General features: G+C 43.7%; 1 protein-coding gene across 1 annotated transcript in view; it reads left to right on the top strand.

Annotated features, from left to right (window-relative positions):
- LHFPL6 (LHFPL tetraspan subfamily member 6) overlaps positions 1-17,990 on the top strand; it is a 141,494-nt gene extending 123,504 nt beyond the window's left edge. Inside the window, exons 2-3 of the mRNA XM_086481910.1 lie at positions 4,678-4,776; positions 17,872-17,990. Coding sequence (XP_086338036.1) covers positions 4,678-4,776; positions 17,872-17,990 — 218 coding nt within the window. The remainder of the gene's footprint in view (positions 1-4,677; positions 4,777-17,871) is intronic.
- The last annotated feature ends 258 nt before the right edge of the window (positions 17,991-18,248 follow it).

Here is an 18,248-nt window from a genome sequence, read left to right as displayed (position 1 = left end):
TGCAGCTGTTCAGCAGGATCTACATTCTCTGTGATTAAACAAATTGGCAGTGAGCATGTGTGAATTATTAGTGGTAATAGTATGCAGTCTTTATGCTTTTGCAGGGTCTGATCCACACATTTAGTTGCTTACAAACAGGGATGGACTGATTGGAAAAGAAAGAAGGGACTGAGGGGCTTTTGTCCAAGCCATGTTAATGCCGTAGGCTTTGGGACACACTCTACACTTTTTGTGCATAAAATAAGGGAGCTGAAATGCCAGTTCCCAGCTTCGCTGCCCATGCAGACCGAGGCAGTATCAGCCCTGTTGAAGTCATGCAGAATCCTGCTGGAAACAATGGGACATTACACACACACTCATACATGTATACATACCTCAGGGCATAAAGCAAAACTGGTAACTTTTTCTCTTACTGACTAGCAGGCTCTAAGTCTTTGTGAAAGTCTTACACTGAAGGTAAATCCCTGAGTTTGGCCTGCACCTTGCCTGCAAGAAGTATGGGGGAACACAACTGCTTTGTCAATAGACCTATGTCCACAACAGGCACATACGCACCACTACAGGGAAGTGTTTGAAGATGAATCAAAACCAGCTGAAAATCATTGATATCAAAGGAGATGTCAAAACAACAGCTTTAAGACTATGGCCAGTTGGTACCTGTGACAAAATCAGTATCTGTAGGCATAACCCTTTTTGCCAGATGCAAATGTAGCCCCACGCTCCTGGCAGGACCTGTGGTCTCTGGCAGGTTTTTTGTTCGCTAAATGAAGCATGTGATCTTGCCCGTGGCTTTATACCTTGTCCTCCGCATGTAAACATGCTGCTGCTCGTGCTCTGGGGCCGTGCGGCGGCACCGGCGTTAGGCAGCAGTTTCCCGTTCGATCTCATTGTCACAGTCAGCGCAGGCTGAGAGCAGAAAAGAAGCTGCAGTGCTTGATGGCTGGTACTCCATAGGTGAAACTCAGCACTGCTAAAGCCCGTACCCAAATGGAGAGCCAGCAGTCTCTGGGGTAGGGAGGTTTTCTGCCATAGCACACTAATTTTCCTTTATTTGCTTTATTTGTTTCTAGGAGGCACACCTGATGGTTAGGCTCAGCGGTGGATGCTCTGAGCTGGTTATTAGTGTGGACTGGCTTTAAGGGCAAGCATTCACATATGAGGCAGCTGCTCCTTTGGAGCAATTTAACATTACGGTATATTACATTGCTAATGAATTTTTAGCTGAACCCCAGAATTTATTTTCACTGAAACTGGGCTCTGGACTTACAGTGATGGATGTACAGAGATGGAAAGAGGGTGTGACAGGGGGATGAAGGGTCTGGCTAAGGAAGGAAATAAATTGCCAAGGCTTGCATTCACTGTATCCAGTATAGCATCAGAGGCAGAAAGAGTGAGCAGGTACACGTTCTTGGAAGAGGATGAGCTGTGTTTGGAGAGTGGCAGTGGAAAGTGCTGTGAGCAATATTCGTGGGAAAAAACCCAAACAACAACCTGTTACTGCAACAAAACCTAAAGGGAGGTGAAAACAAACAGTCCTCTGTGAAAGCAATGGGCACTAGACTCTCTAGCCACCTGAGGAGAGTAATTGGCAAGTGCTGAGTAAGAGCTTGTTCTGGGTTTGGAGGGGCAGCATTGTTATGCTAATAGTCCTTTCACTTGCCTGCAGTGCTGCTGTTGTGCTCTCCTGGAAGAATTGGGCAGGAGGTTTTCCCAGGACCTATTTGTGAGGAAGGGCTGGCTGCGGTTTCATCTGGTCCAACGCAGGTGGCTGCAAGCCTGCCTCCCCTCCTACCCCCTGCACACGTCTCCCTGGCCCTCGCAATGGAGTCCTCTGAGCATTTGCGAGGTCTCCCAAAGAGTCTGTTCAAGGACACCAGTTGATTGAAACCTGCCCAGCCAGGGTGGTTCACTTTTGGCCAGACCAGCTTCTGAGCTGTGGCCTGCTTAGACTGGCACCAGGCAGGTCATGGTCATCACGGCCAGTGTGGGAAGGGCTCAGAACCACAGCAGGACTGGCCAGGGCTGCCACGGTCCACCACTCTGTGAGGCTATCTCTGACATCTAGGTGTTATTCTTCCCTTCCCCATGTATTCTCACCATCAGTGGTGATGTTCCTCTTTGCCCCATTGGGTCCTGCCCATTCCTAGCACATCAGCCGTGCTGTCAGCACTTCACAATGCCCTTCTTGCTTTAACAATTCGAGTGAGAACCAGTTGTTTTTTTTTCAGAGTTTTAAGCTGTCTTTAACAAATGTAGACCCAGTTTTGGCCTAAGTTCTCTTGTCTGAGAAACATCCTTTCTGAGAATTTAATTAGCAGCAACTCTCATTTACATGGATTCTAGGAGCTGCTGTGAGCCCTATGGCCCTGGGGGAAAAAAAAATCAGATGATACCGTGAAAGCCATTAGCGAGGTCATTAGAAGCAACCATATCCAGGTCAGGCAAAGCTCTGAAAATACCTAGCATTCATGTGTCCTTAATTGTTTTCCTCCCTTTACAGCTGTTGGGTGAATGCACCATCTGAGAGAGGGCTGCTTCAGGGATTTCTTTTCCATTATGTGGTGTAGATAGGAGAAAGGAGCAGGCAATGACTGCTCAACAAGGAAAGGAAGAAGTAGACTTCAGCAGCAGGAAGAAATTTGAATTAGTGAAGGAAGATCTAAGGAGTTAATACTGGGCCTAAACGGGTGCAGATGTGCTTGGAGGAGCAGCAAAGTTGTTGCTGAGCTGCTTTGCTAACAGCTCAGATACTAAGAGCATTAAACATCTTTTGGAGAGAGATGAGATACCACTTCTGGACTTCAGTGGCTTGTTCAGGTGTGTCTTTGAGCAAGTCAAGAACATAACAGAATCATAGAATGTATTGGGTTGGGGGGCACCTCTAAAGGTCATCTAGTCCAACCCCCATACAATAAGCAGGGACATCTCTAACTAGGTCTGGTTGCTCAGAGCCCCATCAAGCCTGACCTTGAATGTCTCCAGGGATGCGGGCTTCCACTACCTCTCTGGGCAACCTGTTCCAGTGATCCACCACCCTCATATTACAGAACTTTTTCCTAATATCCAACCTAAATCTACCCTTTTCTAGCTTAAAACCATTACCCCTCGTCCTATTGCTACAAACCCTTGTGAACTGTTCTTCCCCTGCCACCTTACAGGCCCCTTTCAGGTACTGGAAGGCTGCTATAAGGTCTCCCCGGAGCCTTCTCTTCTCCAGACTGAACAGCCCCAACTCTCAGCCTGTCCTCATAGGGAAGGTGCTCCAGCCCCCTGATCATTTTTGTGGCCCTCCTCTGGGCACACTTCAACAGGTCCATGTCCTTCTTGTGTTGGAGGCTCCTGATATGAAGTGATTTCTGTATCTTACAGGACCATCATGAATGCGAGAAGCTTAGGCATCTTGAGGATGGAGACAGTAGAAACACACAGCTAGCTTCAGGCCCTGGATCAGAATCACTGTCAGGACTACTGTTAGACTGGTGGGATGTCCACAGTGCCCCTGTCACCACACCCAGGGCTTTTCTGCACTAGGAACACGGCAGCAGAAGTGCTCTGCTGGGGAGCACATTGTCTTTATTCTCATTGTCAAGAGAGGAAAAGTGAGGTGGTGTGAGGTCAAGGGACTTGCCCAAAGTTAGCCAGTGACAGCTGTAGGCCTTGAAACCTTGTCCCAGTGTGCTCTGCCTAAGAGGTAAAAGGCACCACTGCGAACCCATACTGCAAACTTTTTGAGGACTTGCTTGCCTTCACAGCCTGGCAAGTGTCAGGCATGCCCAGCCCATTATCTGCATAGTGATTCATTTCCAATCTTATAAATAAGACCTGATACAAAGGAGGTAACATTTAAATGCTGTAGCTCTCTAGGCTGCCCCTGTAAGAAGCGTTGCCAGCTACACGCGCTTTTTGGCAGCTGCTGCAGTGACAGCTGAGAATGCAATATGATAGAAATGCCACTTCTGCAAAATAATCGTGGCCCATTGGGTGTTTCCCAGCAAGATCTTGTAAAGGGAAAGACGTAGCCAAAACACATCTGTTTGGGGCAGCATGAGGGCTGGAGAAAGCAAAGCATGTTGTAAATGTTAAGCCAGGCATAGTAGTAGGTAAATGGCTCAAGACCTCAGCTGTTTTAGCTGAAATTATTTGAGAAAACTTTGTGGAGTGTGTACCTGTGGTATGGATTGATCAGGTGACGTGCAAATATTCTTCCCTGGCTTTTGAAAGGGTGAAAAAACAATGGATTAGCACAGTCAGTTCACTTTTCCTGCTAGAACCTTGATAGACACTGGTTGGTTGTTGTTTTAATTAATCAGAAGCAATCAGCTTGTAAATGCTGTGATTAACACAGCTTCTATTTAACCCCGCATTGAGTTTTACAAACAGCATATACATATAGCAGTTCTGCAGAGTGAAAGACGAGTCTAAAAGCTCCCAGGTAGAAGTTCTAGAAGCTGAGGATGGCTTCTGGTGCTGAATCACCAAGGCTGCCTCCAGCCCACAGACCAGCTGTAAAACAGCGTAGCAGAATGCAGCAGAAGTCCAAATGTTTTTCTACTGTTTGTAGGAAAAGAGAGAGAATTCCCAAAATGGCAGTTTGCCACTTTGATTCCCAAGGGACAGCCTATGTCTAAGCTAATGGTAATTGCTTGTATAAACTTTTATTTTCTTTTCCCTCCATAGGTTTGTTGATTGGCTCTGGTTGTGCCCTCTATCCTCTTGGCTGGGACAGTGAAGAAGTCAGACAAACCTGTGGGAACCTGTCTAACCAGTTTGAATTGGGTGAGTCGTCATCAGAGCATCCTAGCCACATTAGACTCTCCTATGTGATGTCCATAAAAGCAAAGAGGACATGAGTGCATGCTTGGAGAAGCAGCACAGTTGTGTGTGGTAGGGAATTCATATTGCATCAATCTGGTATGGTGCTAAGGCAGGGGATTTCAGATAGATTTGCTGGAAATATTTTCCAGAAGAACATTATAAAAGAAAATGAAGGAATATATGTATATATGCGTGTGTGTATATATATATATATATATATTTATATATTTAAGACATCAGATTTAATGGTTTTGCAATACAGGAGCTAACACTCCTGGACATCTTGATAGGGTGGGCAGAGGCATCATGTCACAGTGCAGGTCAGGGTAATTCATGAGTGCAATTAGCTGCCTTTGAAGTCTGGTGTGTTTATGGCCTTCTAATCCAAGACTAAGGAGTAGGGTTTTGGTTACTCACATCCTTGGGAAGCTGACAAGTCACACTTGCTCCTGATGTCAGCCTTCTCCCAAGCAAGCCACTGGTCTTACTGCTGAGGACTGCTGTGAGCACTGAATGAGAACCAGGGATGTGGCAAAGCTGGGCTCACTGCCATGTGGTATGGGGAAAGCCCTTTCTAGAGAGGGTTCTAGAAAACAAGGGCCCAGCAGCAACCTGGGGATTAAGCAATGTGGATGATCAAGATCTGATGTTTGAATGCACATCCAGGCCCTTGTTTAGCTAGAAGGATCGATGTAACTGCTGATACTCTACTCTGTAAGTGTCTCTGATGCTGTCACTTGAGGAAGAGGGGGATCTGCAATCCTCCTGAAGGAGCAGGAGAGGCTGAGCACCCTGACCCTCTGCAGGCTTGAGAGCTCCCACTCCCAAGCACAAACACACACAGCTCCCCATTTCCAGCCCCTGCGAGTTAAACCTTATGGTTAGTGTTAGAAACTCTTTCCATAGCTGTGTATTCAGGGCTTGTGGTAGCCTGGCAGTAATCCCAGTGCAAAGAACAGTTGATGAAAATGGTAGACTTAAATACAAACTTGCTGCATCATCTTTTAATTTTACACTGATATTTCTGTCAGGCTTCAGGAGTAGGGACTTTTGTTTCCATCTCATAGATGTTTCTTGTGAAGATATGCAAATAAATTGAGGTTGAAAGGTAAAAAAATATTGCTTTGGGAGAGATGCTTCAGGTCACCCTTCCTTACACTATTCCTGTGGTGGTTTGGAGTGCATTTGATCTGGCATGGGACAAGAAATTCTCATTACCAATATCAGCACCCATCTCTACCACTGCCACTGATGTTGTTAGCAGCAGCCACTAATGGTGTTGCTCAAGGGATGTGTAAAAGTGCTTTAGAAGCTTTACCTTGTTATTCTGAACTCTAATATCCTTCTGTGCTATTGATATTAAATTTTCTTTTCAGTGAAGTCTAAAAAGTTCCTGCAACGTTTTATTCACCTAGTAATCAAAAGATATGAACAGGAAGGAGAGAAGGCAATGAGAACAGAAATACATAGTTAACTAGCAGAAAAAAATGTCCCAGAACTAAGTTTCCCAGCTCCATGGGAGGTTGTCTCAAAGGATGTAGGAGAAAGACTAGGCAAAACACCACAGTAACTGTTGCAGGGAGCAGTCGGGTTCGTCAATGCCCATGAGCAATCCTGCGTAGAAGTCTGAAGCCAGCCCATTTAGCAGCACCCCCATTTCAAAGGCTGGCTAGCCCATCGCTGGTGCACGTTGATGCCTGCTCTTCCACGCCAAACATGTAAGCAGCTCTGCTCCTGTGATTCCTGCCTGTGTCTCCCGACAGCCTGCTTGTTCCCAGGCCTCAGTTGTTGCTCTCCCCAGAGCACAGAAAAGTGTTACCTTTCCAGGTTATTTCTCTGCAAACTCACAAGAAGGTGGGTGTTGTGCCAGTCTGAGCTCCTTAAAGACACCACTTAGGCCGTTACAAACTGTGACCTTAAACATAGTCATGCCCACAATTGGAGCAGGGTCTCAGAGACCACCTTCGCCATCTCTGTATTGACTCATGAGTCAGATATTTACATAAATTGAATCACTCTGCCATTAAAGCCAGTGAAGGAACCCATGTGAAAAATTTCAGCTGACAGCTCTCCTTCCAGGTACACATAAAGACCATGAGATGTATTACATTAACTGTGAAGGCGTATAATCTTACTGTATTTTCTGGACCTGGAGCATGCAGGGCATGTGTTACGCGTGCCTAGACTTGACAGGAGTGCTGGTGTCGCCGATCTGCTGCAATCGTATGTTAACGCATTAATTAACAGATTATAATGAGAGCTGAAATTTGCTCTGGTGATTTCCACCAGGCAGCTCTGCCACTAAACATCTCTTTTCCACATACATTGGCAGTGAATTTAAGTGCTTGGCTAGGATTTTTATTAGTTAAAGTCAGGGCCTGGTTGATGCTGAGTTAGCAAAGTCATCTGTAAAGAAGAGGTACCGTCCGAGGGCTGTTTAATAACCGCACTGCTCATCGTCTTTCATAAATACCTCTTGGTTGGTGATAACCCAAACCCTCTAGTCTTTTCTGAATCATTAGAGACTGGCTTACTCATTATAGCCTACAGGCCAAAAATTATGTTTCAAAGACTTAATCTCACTAAGTCTCAAGACAAATTTAAGTAATTATTGCTTTCATTTGAATATTTAATTTGATTAAGCTGCAAAGATATGTTTTCTATTTCCGAGTCTGTAAAATGAGTTGTCTCAAAAACCACATATATACACGCTGCATCGCTGCATTGAAAATCTGCCCTCAGAAAAAATGGGCTGCCATCAGCCCTGCACTGTTTTCCTGATGGGAGAAATGGTGGTGGTGGGAGTGCTGGTCCTGCACCTCCTGCTGTGGTGGGTGCTAGCGAGGATGACACTGACAGCCTAATTCAGTGCATGTTGTTATTTTCAAAGGAGAGGGTGTTCAAAGGGATGCTGATCAGCAGTGTTCAGCCTCCTCTTAGAGGATGGCAGAGCAACTGCTGCAGCTTGGGCCACATGCGTGTGGTTAGGAAAGGGGGGTCAAAGCACAGCAGATTTGACCTCAAAACCAGCAAAGGTGGAGGTTCAGCATTGAGATTCATTCTGGACTTACAAAAGGTGACGGGAAAAAATGGTTGAGTTTGGAGGCTGAAAAGATAAGCCAGAGGCTGCAGCCTACGTTATAGGAGGATGAGAAGGACAAGAGGCAGGTGCAGAGGAGTGACTGCAAGAACTCAGTTGAGAAGCAGCTGAATTGTGAAAAGTTTATGTTAACAGAAACATTCCAGAATTAGCAATTAAATGAAAATTTTTGCTTTACCAAAACAAGACAAACACACACACACACCCCCGCCCCCATAACGTGCTTATAACTAGTTAGAATAAATAAATAGCAATGCTAAGAACCCATAAAAACCCCTAATCCTCAGTGGGTGTGCTAGATAAGAAGTGCTTCTTCATGTCTTCAGGCACTCTGAAAAGGCATTAGACTAATAGGCATTCCAAATAGTGCTGAGATAGCCCATAATGTGAAGAAGGGACCACCTCCCTCCACCCTGGCCAAACACACACATTTCTGTGTACATCCTAAAGCAAAATTTAAAAAGGCTGCAGGAAAAATAACCATGCCTCTAATTTATGTATGAGTGGATTTGGGTATACTTTTCTAGAAAACCTGAGCCAACACTGTGGAATAAATGCTCAGCAGTTTGCTGCTGTCTTTAAAATTGGATATTTATTTGGTTTTTGTTAAATGAACTATGTCCAAAGGGTTCACTTAAACATTTATGTATTTAATTGGGCTATTTTTTTTAAATCAAGTTAAAGTGGTTGTACAACTCCATCTCTACAAAGAGGAGTCATTCTTCAACTGAAGATACCCTGCCAGTGACACCACCATTTGTTGATTAAATTACATTCAATAGATGAGCTGTTTTGCTAATAAGGATGAGGAATAACTCCATAAATAGACAGACAGAGAGACTGGTGTATCTGTAGAGGGGCCTGCTCTCTGCTCTTCTCTAGCAACCTGGTTTTGCAATTATGAAAGAAAGCACGGTGATAGATTACGGCTTTGATGAATGACCTCTGGCAAATCTTGATGGGGGGTTAAGGCCATGATAGGTCTCTGTCATGTTCCTCTGCTTGTGGTTCCCAGCTCCCTAGCAGTCAGTAGGACCGGTATGGAGGTCTTGGGATCCCACTCCATATTGCAGCATCCCGTCTCAGATCACTGACGGAGCAGAGTTCCCACCGAAGCACCAGACTGAACTGGAGCAGTCTTCTGCTGCTGTTTTTAGGGTGGTAACTCCTAGAAATAGGGCAATTTAAATAAACGGGGGCAAGAGAAGAGAGATGTTTGTGTTTTAAACCAGCGCAGTTGTTTGCTCAGTGACAGACTCAAAGTTCTTAGTCTAATTTGGCCATAGGCTGATGCCTGAGGTGGAGACTGGAGTTATAAACTAGCAGTGCTCAAAGGGACTGCCTTTCACTTTTAACAAATGTCTGAGGATGGACCAAAATCATCTTAATCTCTTGTCACCAAACAAGCTGTTATTGTTATGCTGCATTATTTACACCTTGGAGTTGCCTGTGGGCGCATTCAGAACAGCACTGACATGGCATAGCAGTACAGAGCTGCTGACTGAAGGGTGTGAAAGTGAGTCAGATCTATACAACCCCATGGTCTGCAAAAGGAATTAGCAGACAATTCCCAAAAGCAAGCATCTTTATAGCATATCATATAGCACGCATTCAGTTCTGCTGAGCTAGAGGCACTAGTACCATTTTGTTTGCATTTCTAAATGTACCACACAAGAATAACAGCTGGAAAATGAGGGGTTTAGCAGGAAATTCATTAAAGTGAGAGACCCTGAATTAAAGTGAGAGTATGCATTAATGTGAAGACTGCGCCAGACATTTGCAAAAACTTCCACATTTTGCAAAACTTAAACTGTATGAAGAAATCTTCTGAACTTGCCTTTTTTAAAGGGCAATGTGAGTGTATATGCGTGAATATGTTAGTATTAGTTTTGAACATCGAAAATCAATACGAGGCTTGATTTTAGGCCATTGATTTTTTTAGATGTGCATGTGGACACTGCTCAGTTGTTGCATGCTCATTTCTGTTGTGATGGGTGCAGAGGCAGCTAAATCCCACAGAAGGTCTGGGAGAAGACAGGGCATGCTCAGTTTAACTCAACAAAATCGAGTCTTTGCTGGCATCTGGTGAAACAGCACTACAAGACCAGTACCTAAGAGCCTGAAAAGTAAAATGTTTATCTAGAGTAAGACTGATTTATCTAATCGGAGATGGTTCATGCCATTGTAGGTGCCCTAGACAATTTCATCTGGCCTCCAGCTGCCATTTCCCTAACACCAGATGTATGACATGATGTTATGTACTTAACCTTGTTAATCTGAAAGAATAAAGACACTAAATTTAAGATAAACTCCAATTTCTAAGTTGAACTGCTTGGAAAAAAAAATTGTCTTCCTTTGAGGAAATATGGTGTGTTTGGGCAGTCAGGACTCAGCCTGGATGATCAATGCCCAAGAATTTTTGATGTTCTATCTCTTTTTGTGAGACATTACTTTTTACGTCATACATTTCCTACCCGGGACCTACTTTTTTATTCTGCTGGGTGATCACTTGTGCTAAGAAGCATCCTACAAAAATGACTTGGTGTTTGCTGTGTGTAACTACCTTCAGAGCTCATCTTTGAGTTTCATGGTGCTTTTCTTTTCTATTAAAGGCAGTGAAAATCATAGATCTGGCAGCAAGAGCTCTAGTGGCTCAGGTGTGGCCATCGTCACACCACGCCCTCCCTACCCACCTGGCAGCTGCTGCTGCAGCCTGCCCGAAGTGCATTCTATGCTTGTTTGAGTTCATGCCATCCTTATGAGGCTGAGAACAATCTCCTGCCCTGTTTCATCTGCAAGTCCTTCTAGATCCTCTCCAGTTGTTTTGTGTTCTCTGGCTGTCACGCTCTATCACTACCTGTTACACACAGAGACATCATAGGTTTGGGGGCCAGCTGCAGCAGCAGCAGCAACCAAAGCAGATGGCTCCAAACACATACCTTTGCGTGACCTCTGTGGCGGTCCATCCATCTGTGAACTGCTGTGAAAGGGCTCTCCTGGCCAAAGTGGCTGTCTGGAGAGCAACTTAAAAGGCTGGCTTCCATCCTGAACTAAACAAGCAGCTGAATTGCCCTCAAAAGCTCTCGGAAACGTCTCTGTTGAGGGATATTTGTTTCCAAAGATCATTATTATTAAGGTTCCCCTTTGCCACTTTTAGAGGGCTTGAAATATCTTAAAAGAGAACTGTTGACTTGATAATTACTTTTGCTGTAGAGATATTAGAGTAAATGATCTTTAAAGCAATTTAAAGCAAACAGTGCAGTTACTAAAACGACAACATAAAAACCCCACAGAAAGCAGTGAATATAAAAAACGCTTTGTCAACTGTTAATTTGCCTTAGGTGGCATCATTTCAGCATCTGGCTGAGTGTTGGCATACAGCGCCAAAACAATCAAGAAAAGGATTTAGAGGGTAGGACAATTTATTAGAATCCTATTAAAGGCAAAGTCTTCAAAGCTGTATTTTCCTATGAGCAATCTATCTGACAAAGCCAGTTTTCTTGTTTGCAGATCTTCTGCAAACAGCTCAGAGATTTTACCAGTTCAGTTTTTTGACTGGTGCTAAGCACAATCTTTATGAGCTTACCTGAGCTGCAGCTGCTGTGTTCTTAGATAAATGAGTGAGTCAGCCTACATGCTAGTAAAGAAAGTTGTTCATCAAGAAACATTTCCTCTTAGTGCTACCTGGATAACTTCCATTCCTAAATGTCCACATATATTCAGTCTAACATAAGGCACTTACCTTTGTTGCCAGAGTTGGAGCATGGTCATGCAAGGACCCTCTGCAGTCAATAGAAATAAGCAGGAACATCCAGTAAAGGGACTCAGACCACCTGGGAGCAAGTACTTGCTGCTTTTTACTACTTGAAAAGGGCAGTTAAACTGGTTGTTGGGAATTTGAGGGAGAAAAATAAGTGCTACATGCAGGGTTCACCTGTTGTCCTTTAGATATCTACCATAAGATGAAATGCAACACACTTTTTAAAGTTACTTTTTCTCCTCATTGTCTACACAGGGAGTCTGGGGGACTAGTCCAGTGTGAATCTTTGCACTGTGGATGTCCAAAGAGAGGTGAAATTAATTTCACTTCCTGAATAAGTGAGCTTTCTTGCTGACTTCTTCCAGGAGGCTGCAAGAGCTCCTCATTAGCAGGACGTAAGCTATTTATTCTTGGGAATTTGAGCGTTATAATTGACAGAAGGTATTGGTTTCTCCTTCATTGTTCCATGATAAATGCACACCTACAGCATATTCGAGTTTTGATTAAACATAATTACATGACCCTCCAAAGACAGGAAGTGAGTGTCTGCATATAGCAGAACTGAAGAATTTCAAGTCGGCACTTCTTTTTCCACTTTTTTACACTCCTGAACTTTATGGGATTTTATGCATTTATTTACAGTCCCAAATACCCATACAATTTCTTTGACCAATTATAAGTAACCAAAATAGCTTGATCTGTGCATCCATAAGAAATAATGTATTTTTTAAAAAGAAAAATCCATTGAGACAGTCATATCCATGCAACAGACAAAGAAACCAGCTCCACTAAATTAATTATTTTGTATCAAGCTATTTGTTTGGCTGCAGTTTTACCTTATATAGTGTTCTTTCTTTGTTTCACATAACCACTTTAATCCTTTCTGGATGCATTCCAAGTGTTAACTTCTTTTCCTGCCTTTGTATCTGATTTCACATGACAGTTTTTCATTGTAACCATGTCAAGAAAAAAAATCTTCAGCTTTTTAATTTATCTTGGCTTTGTTTCAAAATAGTTTTTCCTTCTTATTAATTAGCTGATTATCTTTTACATTAATTTGTGGCTTTCATATTTCCAAATCCCTGTATATCCCTTAGTATCACACTCCTTACTTTTTTCTCTGATTACTTTTCCAACACCCTGATTGATTACATGAATTCACATTCCCTGTAGTGCTGGACTCTCAAGCAAAGCTGTTAATTAGAGCTCCTGAACAATTTTTTGCAAGAAGGAATTGTATTTTTTATTTTTGAAGGTATATCATTTGTATTCTTCAGTCCAGCTAATTCTGAAACATTTTTTCCTTTGTCTTGGAAAATAGGTTCTACTTAAGGTTAAATCATTAGAGTTTGCCAAATACTCCAGGCTGAAAGCCCAGGATAGTCTTAACATTAACAGCAAAGAAGGTACAAATATTTAAGATACTAAGTCTTTCAATTAGCAGGTTTGCGTCCAAGACACTTTCAAATTCTGGATATTTTTCATAAGTGTCAATTACTGGTTATTTTAGATGAAAATCATATGTTATTTCCGGGACCTTGATAATCATACATGATAATTATTTATGAGACATCATGAGCAGAAATCCTGGTAAAGTTGTGTTTTGGCAACTGGATCCTTGCACAGCTCCACAGTAGATCAAGTATCCACAGATTTTCTGTTGTCAAATTTCACTCACTCCCAAAGTTGTCTTAATCTTTATTTATTTGCCTTCTGTATTCAAGAGGAGGGGGGAGCTAAGGGACACATATCACGGCCCTGAAGATCACAGTATAAATCAGGAAAAGGCACGGAAGTGTTTTTTAATAAGCTGATCCATCACTGCAAAACTACCCTTACACATTCGTTGCTTTCTTTCAATTTAGCAAATTTTCTCTTACGTTCTATGGGACTTCTTTCTGTTGAATCTTCTTTTGATAGTGTCCTTGCTCACCTTGCTTTTGTCCTTTATCCTTGGGACTGCAATTTCTTTCAAACCTTTTACAAAAGAGAGGAGTGTAATGATGTTTCCACTCTTTCCTTCTTTTATTCACTTGGAAAATGGCCATCCATCTCTATAGTTGCAAGGTCTGTCATTCTATGATTTCAGTGTTCATCCTGACACTTTCTTGCTGCCAATCCCAGTAAAAAAAAAAAAACGTGAAAACAAAGTTCTTAATAGGTGGCTACAAATTTACCTCAGCTGACTTGGACAGTCCTGCTTCACTGAGCAACCAAGAGCTCCAATCATTTATGCTCTCCTTTAGGGAAAAAAAAAAAAAAAAAGGATCCACAACTAACAAAATGCTGAAGCCACAGCCCTTCTCTACATACTGACCTGTCAGGTAAAGACTGATTTGTTAAAACCAACACCAATTCTGTGCAGAGAAGGAAGCCGCTGTGATGCATGTCATCTCTATCAGCTAGAAGAGTACTTCGGCTGCTGGGGAATTTACTTTGGCATGAAACCAAATCCAGCCCATCTTATGAGCAAGAACATGTACACATTCTTGCACGCACCTCCACATCCTCAGTGGACTGGCACACTTCTACCTGTATGTATCTATTCGTATGCATCCATAAGGAAAACAAACAACAGCTTTTGTGTCTCTGTGTGTGTGTGAAAATTGGCATGGTTTCAATAATCATTTTAATTCTATCAAGTAATAAGGTGGCCTTGCTCTTTATTTTCGAGTTTTGACATTAAAAATGCGAAACTGCAATGCAGCATTTCAAATCTTTAATATGATGGGGACCGTGAAGGCAAACTGCTCTACTTGATGGCTGAATGTAAGCCCCAGTTCTGCAAAGCTCTTAACCGTTTGCTTACCTCTGAATGCATGATGAGTCCCACTGGTGTCAGTGCAATAAAAGGGTCCTTCTATGGTACCCATTATTATAATATAAAAATATAAAACTAGAAAGCAAAGTCTGTCATCTCTAACATATAACAGTTCTGTAGGTATATACATTTTCATTTGATGTTACATTTAATTACTCATCAACCCTGCTTTTTTTAAAGCTTCCTGTTCTTTTTAAAATGAATGTTTAAAAGTGAAGCAGAAGTCATTTCACGATTTAAACTGCAACTAAGTTACCCAATTATTGACAACTAACAATCTTACTTTAGGGTGCAGCGGATTAAAATACATCATACATGTAGTAAAATGAGAAAACAGGAGCAGAAACATTACCTCCAAAATATTTTTTCCTCCTTGTGCAATAAAAGATTATAAAAGTTTCATTTTGACATGTGGCTATGCAGTGTAGGCAATCATTCATTGCAGCAGGTACCTTTGAGATGGATTATCTCTGGCCTTATAGCTATACTTAGCTATGGACCTAGGACTTACCTATACTTACAATGAAAAGTACAGCTAAGTCTTATACCCTCAGACACCTTCCTCGCTGCATGCTCTTCCTCAGTACAATAGCTTGAAACGTTGTTCTGCTCAGCATCATTCAAGTACAGATCAAGCTATTTTATCTGAGGCCTCCTGTCGCTCCTGACACAGGCTGGAAATAATGGCCAGGTTTATTGCTGTGTTGTTATCGCTCTAAGGTCAGGTTCCTGGCTCTTTCATCCGTTCTCCTGCACTCTCCTATTCTTTTATTTGTTCATCTTGACCCAACTCACACTTGTGAACTACATTGCATTTGTTAGATCAAGAGGCTGCCTGACATGCCTCAGAGCATTAAGTAGGGCAGTGGTCCTTAGGGCAAATGGAGCATGGTATGGAGAAATAAACATTCTTTTCAGCCAGAACTGAATGTGCCTGTTGTATCTGTTGAGCATATCTCTGACACTGATTTAACAGTTCTTTCTTCTTCCATTGCCAAGGCATGAAAGTTGAAATCACACCATGCAAAAGTTCAAATTTTCTTCATTCTATCCCACTTACGTCACACCTTTGGGCAGTGCTACCAAGTAAATCGTTAAACTCTTTTTAAAGTAGCATTTTGACATTTCTTTTCTCTACCTGGAAGAATCATGATGAGAAAGATTTATTTTTTCAAGCTGCAACTGCAATTTTCTAGTAGTTTTAGGAGTATTTAGCAATTTAAAAAAACCTATCAGATGGACTCCATCTTACCACAAGGTATGCTTTAGCATACCCCATCCTGGTGTAAATGTGATCATTTTCAAAGTAGTCCAATGGATTTAGATATCTGGTGTATGCTTAAGTCTGGTTTTGAAATTCCCAGAAGAAGCTACAGAGTGTGTGTTTACACAGGCAAAGCAATAGATGGTCCAGGGACAGGTCTCTCCAGTGAGTGCTGTGCGATTGGACAAGGATCAGCAGCAGTGACATTGCCAGGCGCTTGGCAGCTTTCCATGGTTTCTGATGGTCTTTTCTTTAGGAAGTCAGACTCTCTGTGTGGTCTTCTGTAAGGAAGCCAAGAGTGATGTTGACCTACACAGCATAACCAGATTACAAAACCAAGTAAATCTCTCTGCTCCAGCACATTAAGGGGAGAAGCTAATAAGCTCAAGCCAAGTCTCTTCTAGTCCTCTGGTCTCGTCAGGATCTTTGTTTCACTGGACATTTTTTTAAAGAAAAAGTTTTGAGGGTTATGAAGAAAAAAATGAAACAAGTACTATGCTTCCTGCTGTGGTGTCAACCTGAGATTTTCAGAGCAGCCAAGAGAATAAATGTTGCTTCCCACTAATGTCTCCTTACAAAGCTGGCCTGACAATATCCTGCAGACTGTCGATGGACATGCTGTCTGCCTTGAGGCATGCTAATGCTTTGGACATGTTGAGATGTACAAACATCTTGTGTGTCTTGTGCCTAAGGCAGGATTAGCTGAGTCGATAATTGCCTGAACACAAAGCCTGGCCCTCAAGGATGCCATTGGGACAGAGTATGGACATGCCACCTGTTTCAGCTCTGTCTTTCTAGCTTGAAACTCTGTTGTTACCTTCTGTTCTCTGGAGGGAAGAATGGTTTCTGCTGCTTTTTCCAGAGAGTGGGAAGGAAGTGTTGTATTGCTCTGTGTGCCTTACTGAGAGCACCCACTGCTCAAAGCAGGGCGATATCACCCAAGATGGCGACACAGGGAGAACCTCAGTTCTAATAAGTCCCAAGCATTCGAGATGAAAATGCCCAAAATGATGCAGCCCAAGCAAAAATTACTTTTGAGATGGGCTGAAAACCTGAGGAGTAACAGCAGCCATCTCCTTGCTTTCGGAGATCTCTGTGAGGAGGCTTCCTCCCTGCTGCAGCTGCTGTTTTCCTGATCTCCTCCTCTACTGCAGGCACAGTGGCACCTGGAAGGGGAGCAATCACTTTATCGTCTGCCATGGGATTCCCCAGCACCATTCACTGGTGATGAGTTCAGCTGTATAAAGATACTGAGGCCATTAAATGTATTCAAGGCCATATTGTGACACTGTTAAACACATTAGAGAAAAGATCAATGAAGTTTTCAGCAATGAGTTGTGACCTTGGTTGGGGATAGGGAAATTTCTCTTTTTTTTGCATTTCTGCACCCCATTCCCATAGCAGCCCCCCTGCAGGTGGTCCCCTGACACCATGCTCCTTTGTGGATGGTCTGATTGATGCCTGTGCAAGGGGGACGGGAACAGGTTCCCCACAGCCATGTCCTGGGTTATTGTCACCCCAGCAGCTTGCAGCCGGGTCCGGCCTCAAGCCCCGTCACTGCGATGGCAGAGCTGGACCCACTCAGCTTTTTCTGAAGGGAGCAGGCCCTGGCCCAAGTTACCTGCAAACCCTCAAAATCTCAGGCAAAAATAATCAAAATATCCTCAAATTCTGCCTGGAAGAGAAGAAAGAAAAGGGTGGGAAAATTCCTCTTCCGACTGCAGCTGCTGTGGAAAGCGGTGCCGTGGGTGCTCCCTGGGCTGGCCGGGCGGGCAGAGGGGTGCCTGCCTCATGGCTGGCGCGCTCGTGGTGGCAGCAGCCTCGGCTTCGGCTCTCTCATGGCATTTCCCCGTGGGGAAAACAGCAGCTGGCCAAGCAAGTGAGCTCAGAGGCCTGTCTGCTGAACTGGTATAGAATATTAAGGGGAACCATTTAAACAGCTTGGCTTCTCTAAGTGCTTGAATTACGCCCCGCGTTTGCTGTCTGAGGTGGACATTCTAATGGGCAGAAACCTAGAAAAGTGCTTTTTCCTAGGTAGGCAGAAAGGAGGGTGGCGGCAGCCCTTCCTCCCCTGGCTAACTCTGTGCTGTGTCGCTTTCTTTCCCTTGCAGGGACCTGCCACATCGGCTGGGCCTACTACTGCACGGGCGGGGGCGCGGCGGCGGCCATGCTGGTGTGCACCTGGCTGGCCTGCTTCTCGGGCAAGAAGCAGAAGCAGTACCCCTACTGAGCCAGCCCCGGGACGCGGGCGCTGCCAGACGCCTGAGGGGCTTGCTAACATCTTCTGGATAACGATGATGAACAAGAAATTTTTAAGTGCTTTCTCTCCGGAGCGGGCGTGGGGCGGGACGGTGGGTGGCCCCAGGGAAGGCAGAGAGGTGAACGGTGGTGTAAAGCCACCTGGCCGGGATAGACAGGAATGAGCTTTCTCACCCGAGCCCGCTCGTGATTTGCTCTGCAAAAACATAAGCAAGGAAAACTCTGCTTT

The sequence above is a fragment of the Leptosomus discolor genome, chromosome 1 (genome assembly GCF_034619465.1).
Source record: "Leptosomus discolor isolate bLepDis1 chromosome 1, bLepDis1.hap2, whole genome shotgun sequence".
Lineage (NCBI taxonomy): Eukaryota > Metazoa > Chordata > Aves > Leptosomiformes > Leptosomidae > Leptosomus > Leptosomus discolor.
This window is presented reverse-complemented; position numbering and strand designations above follow the sequence as displayed.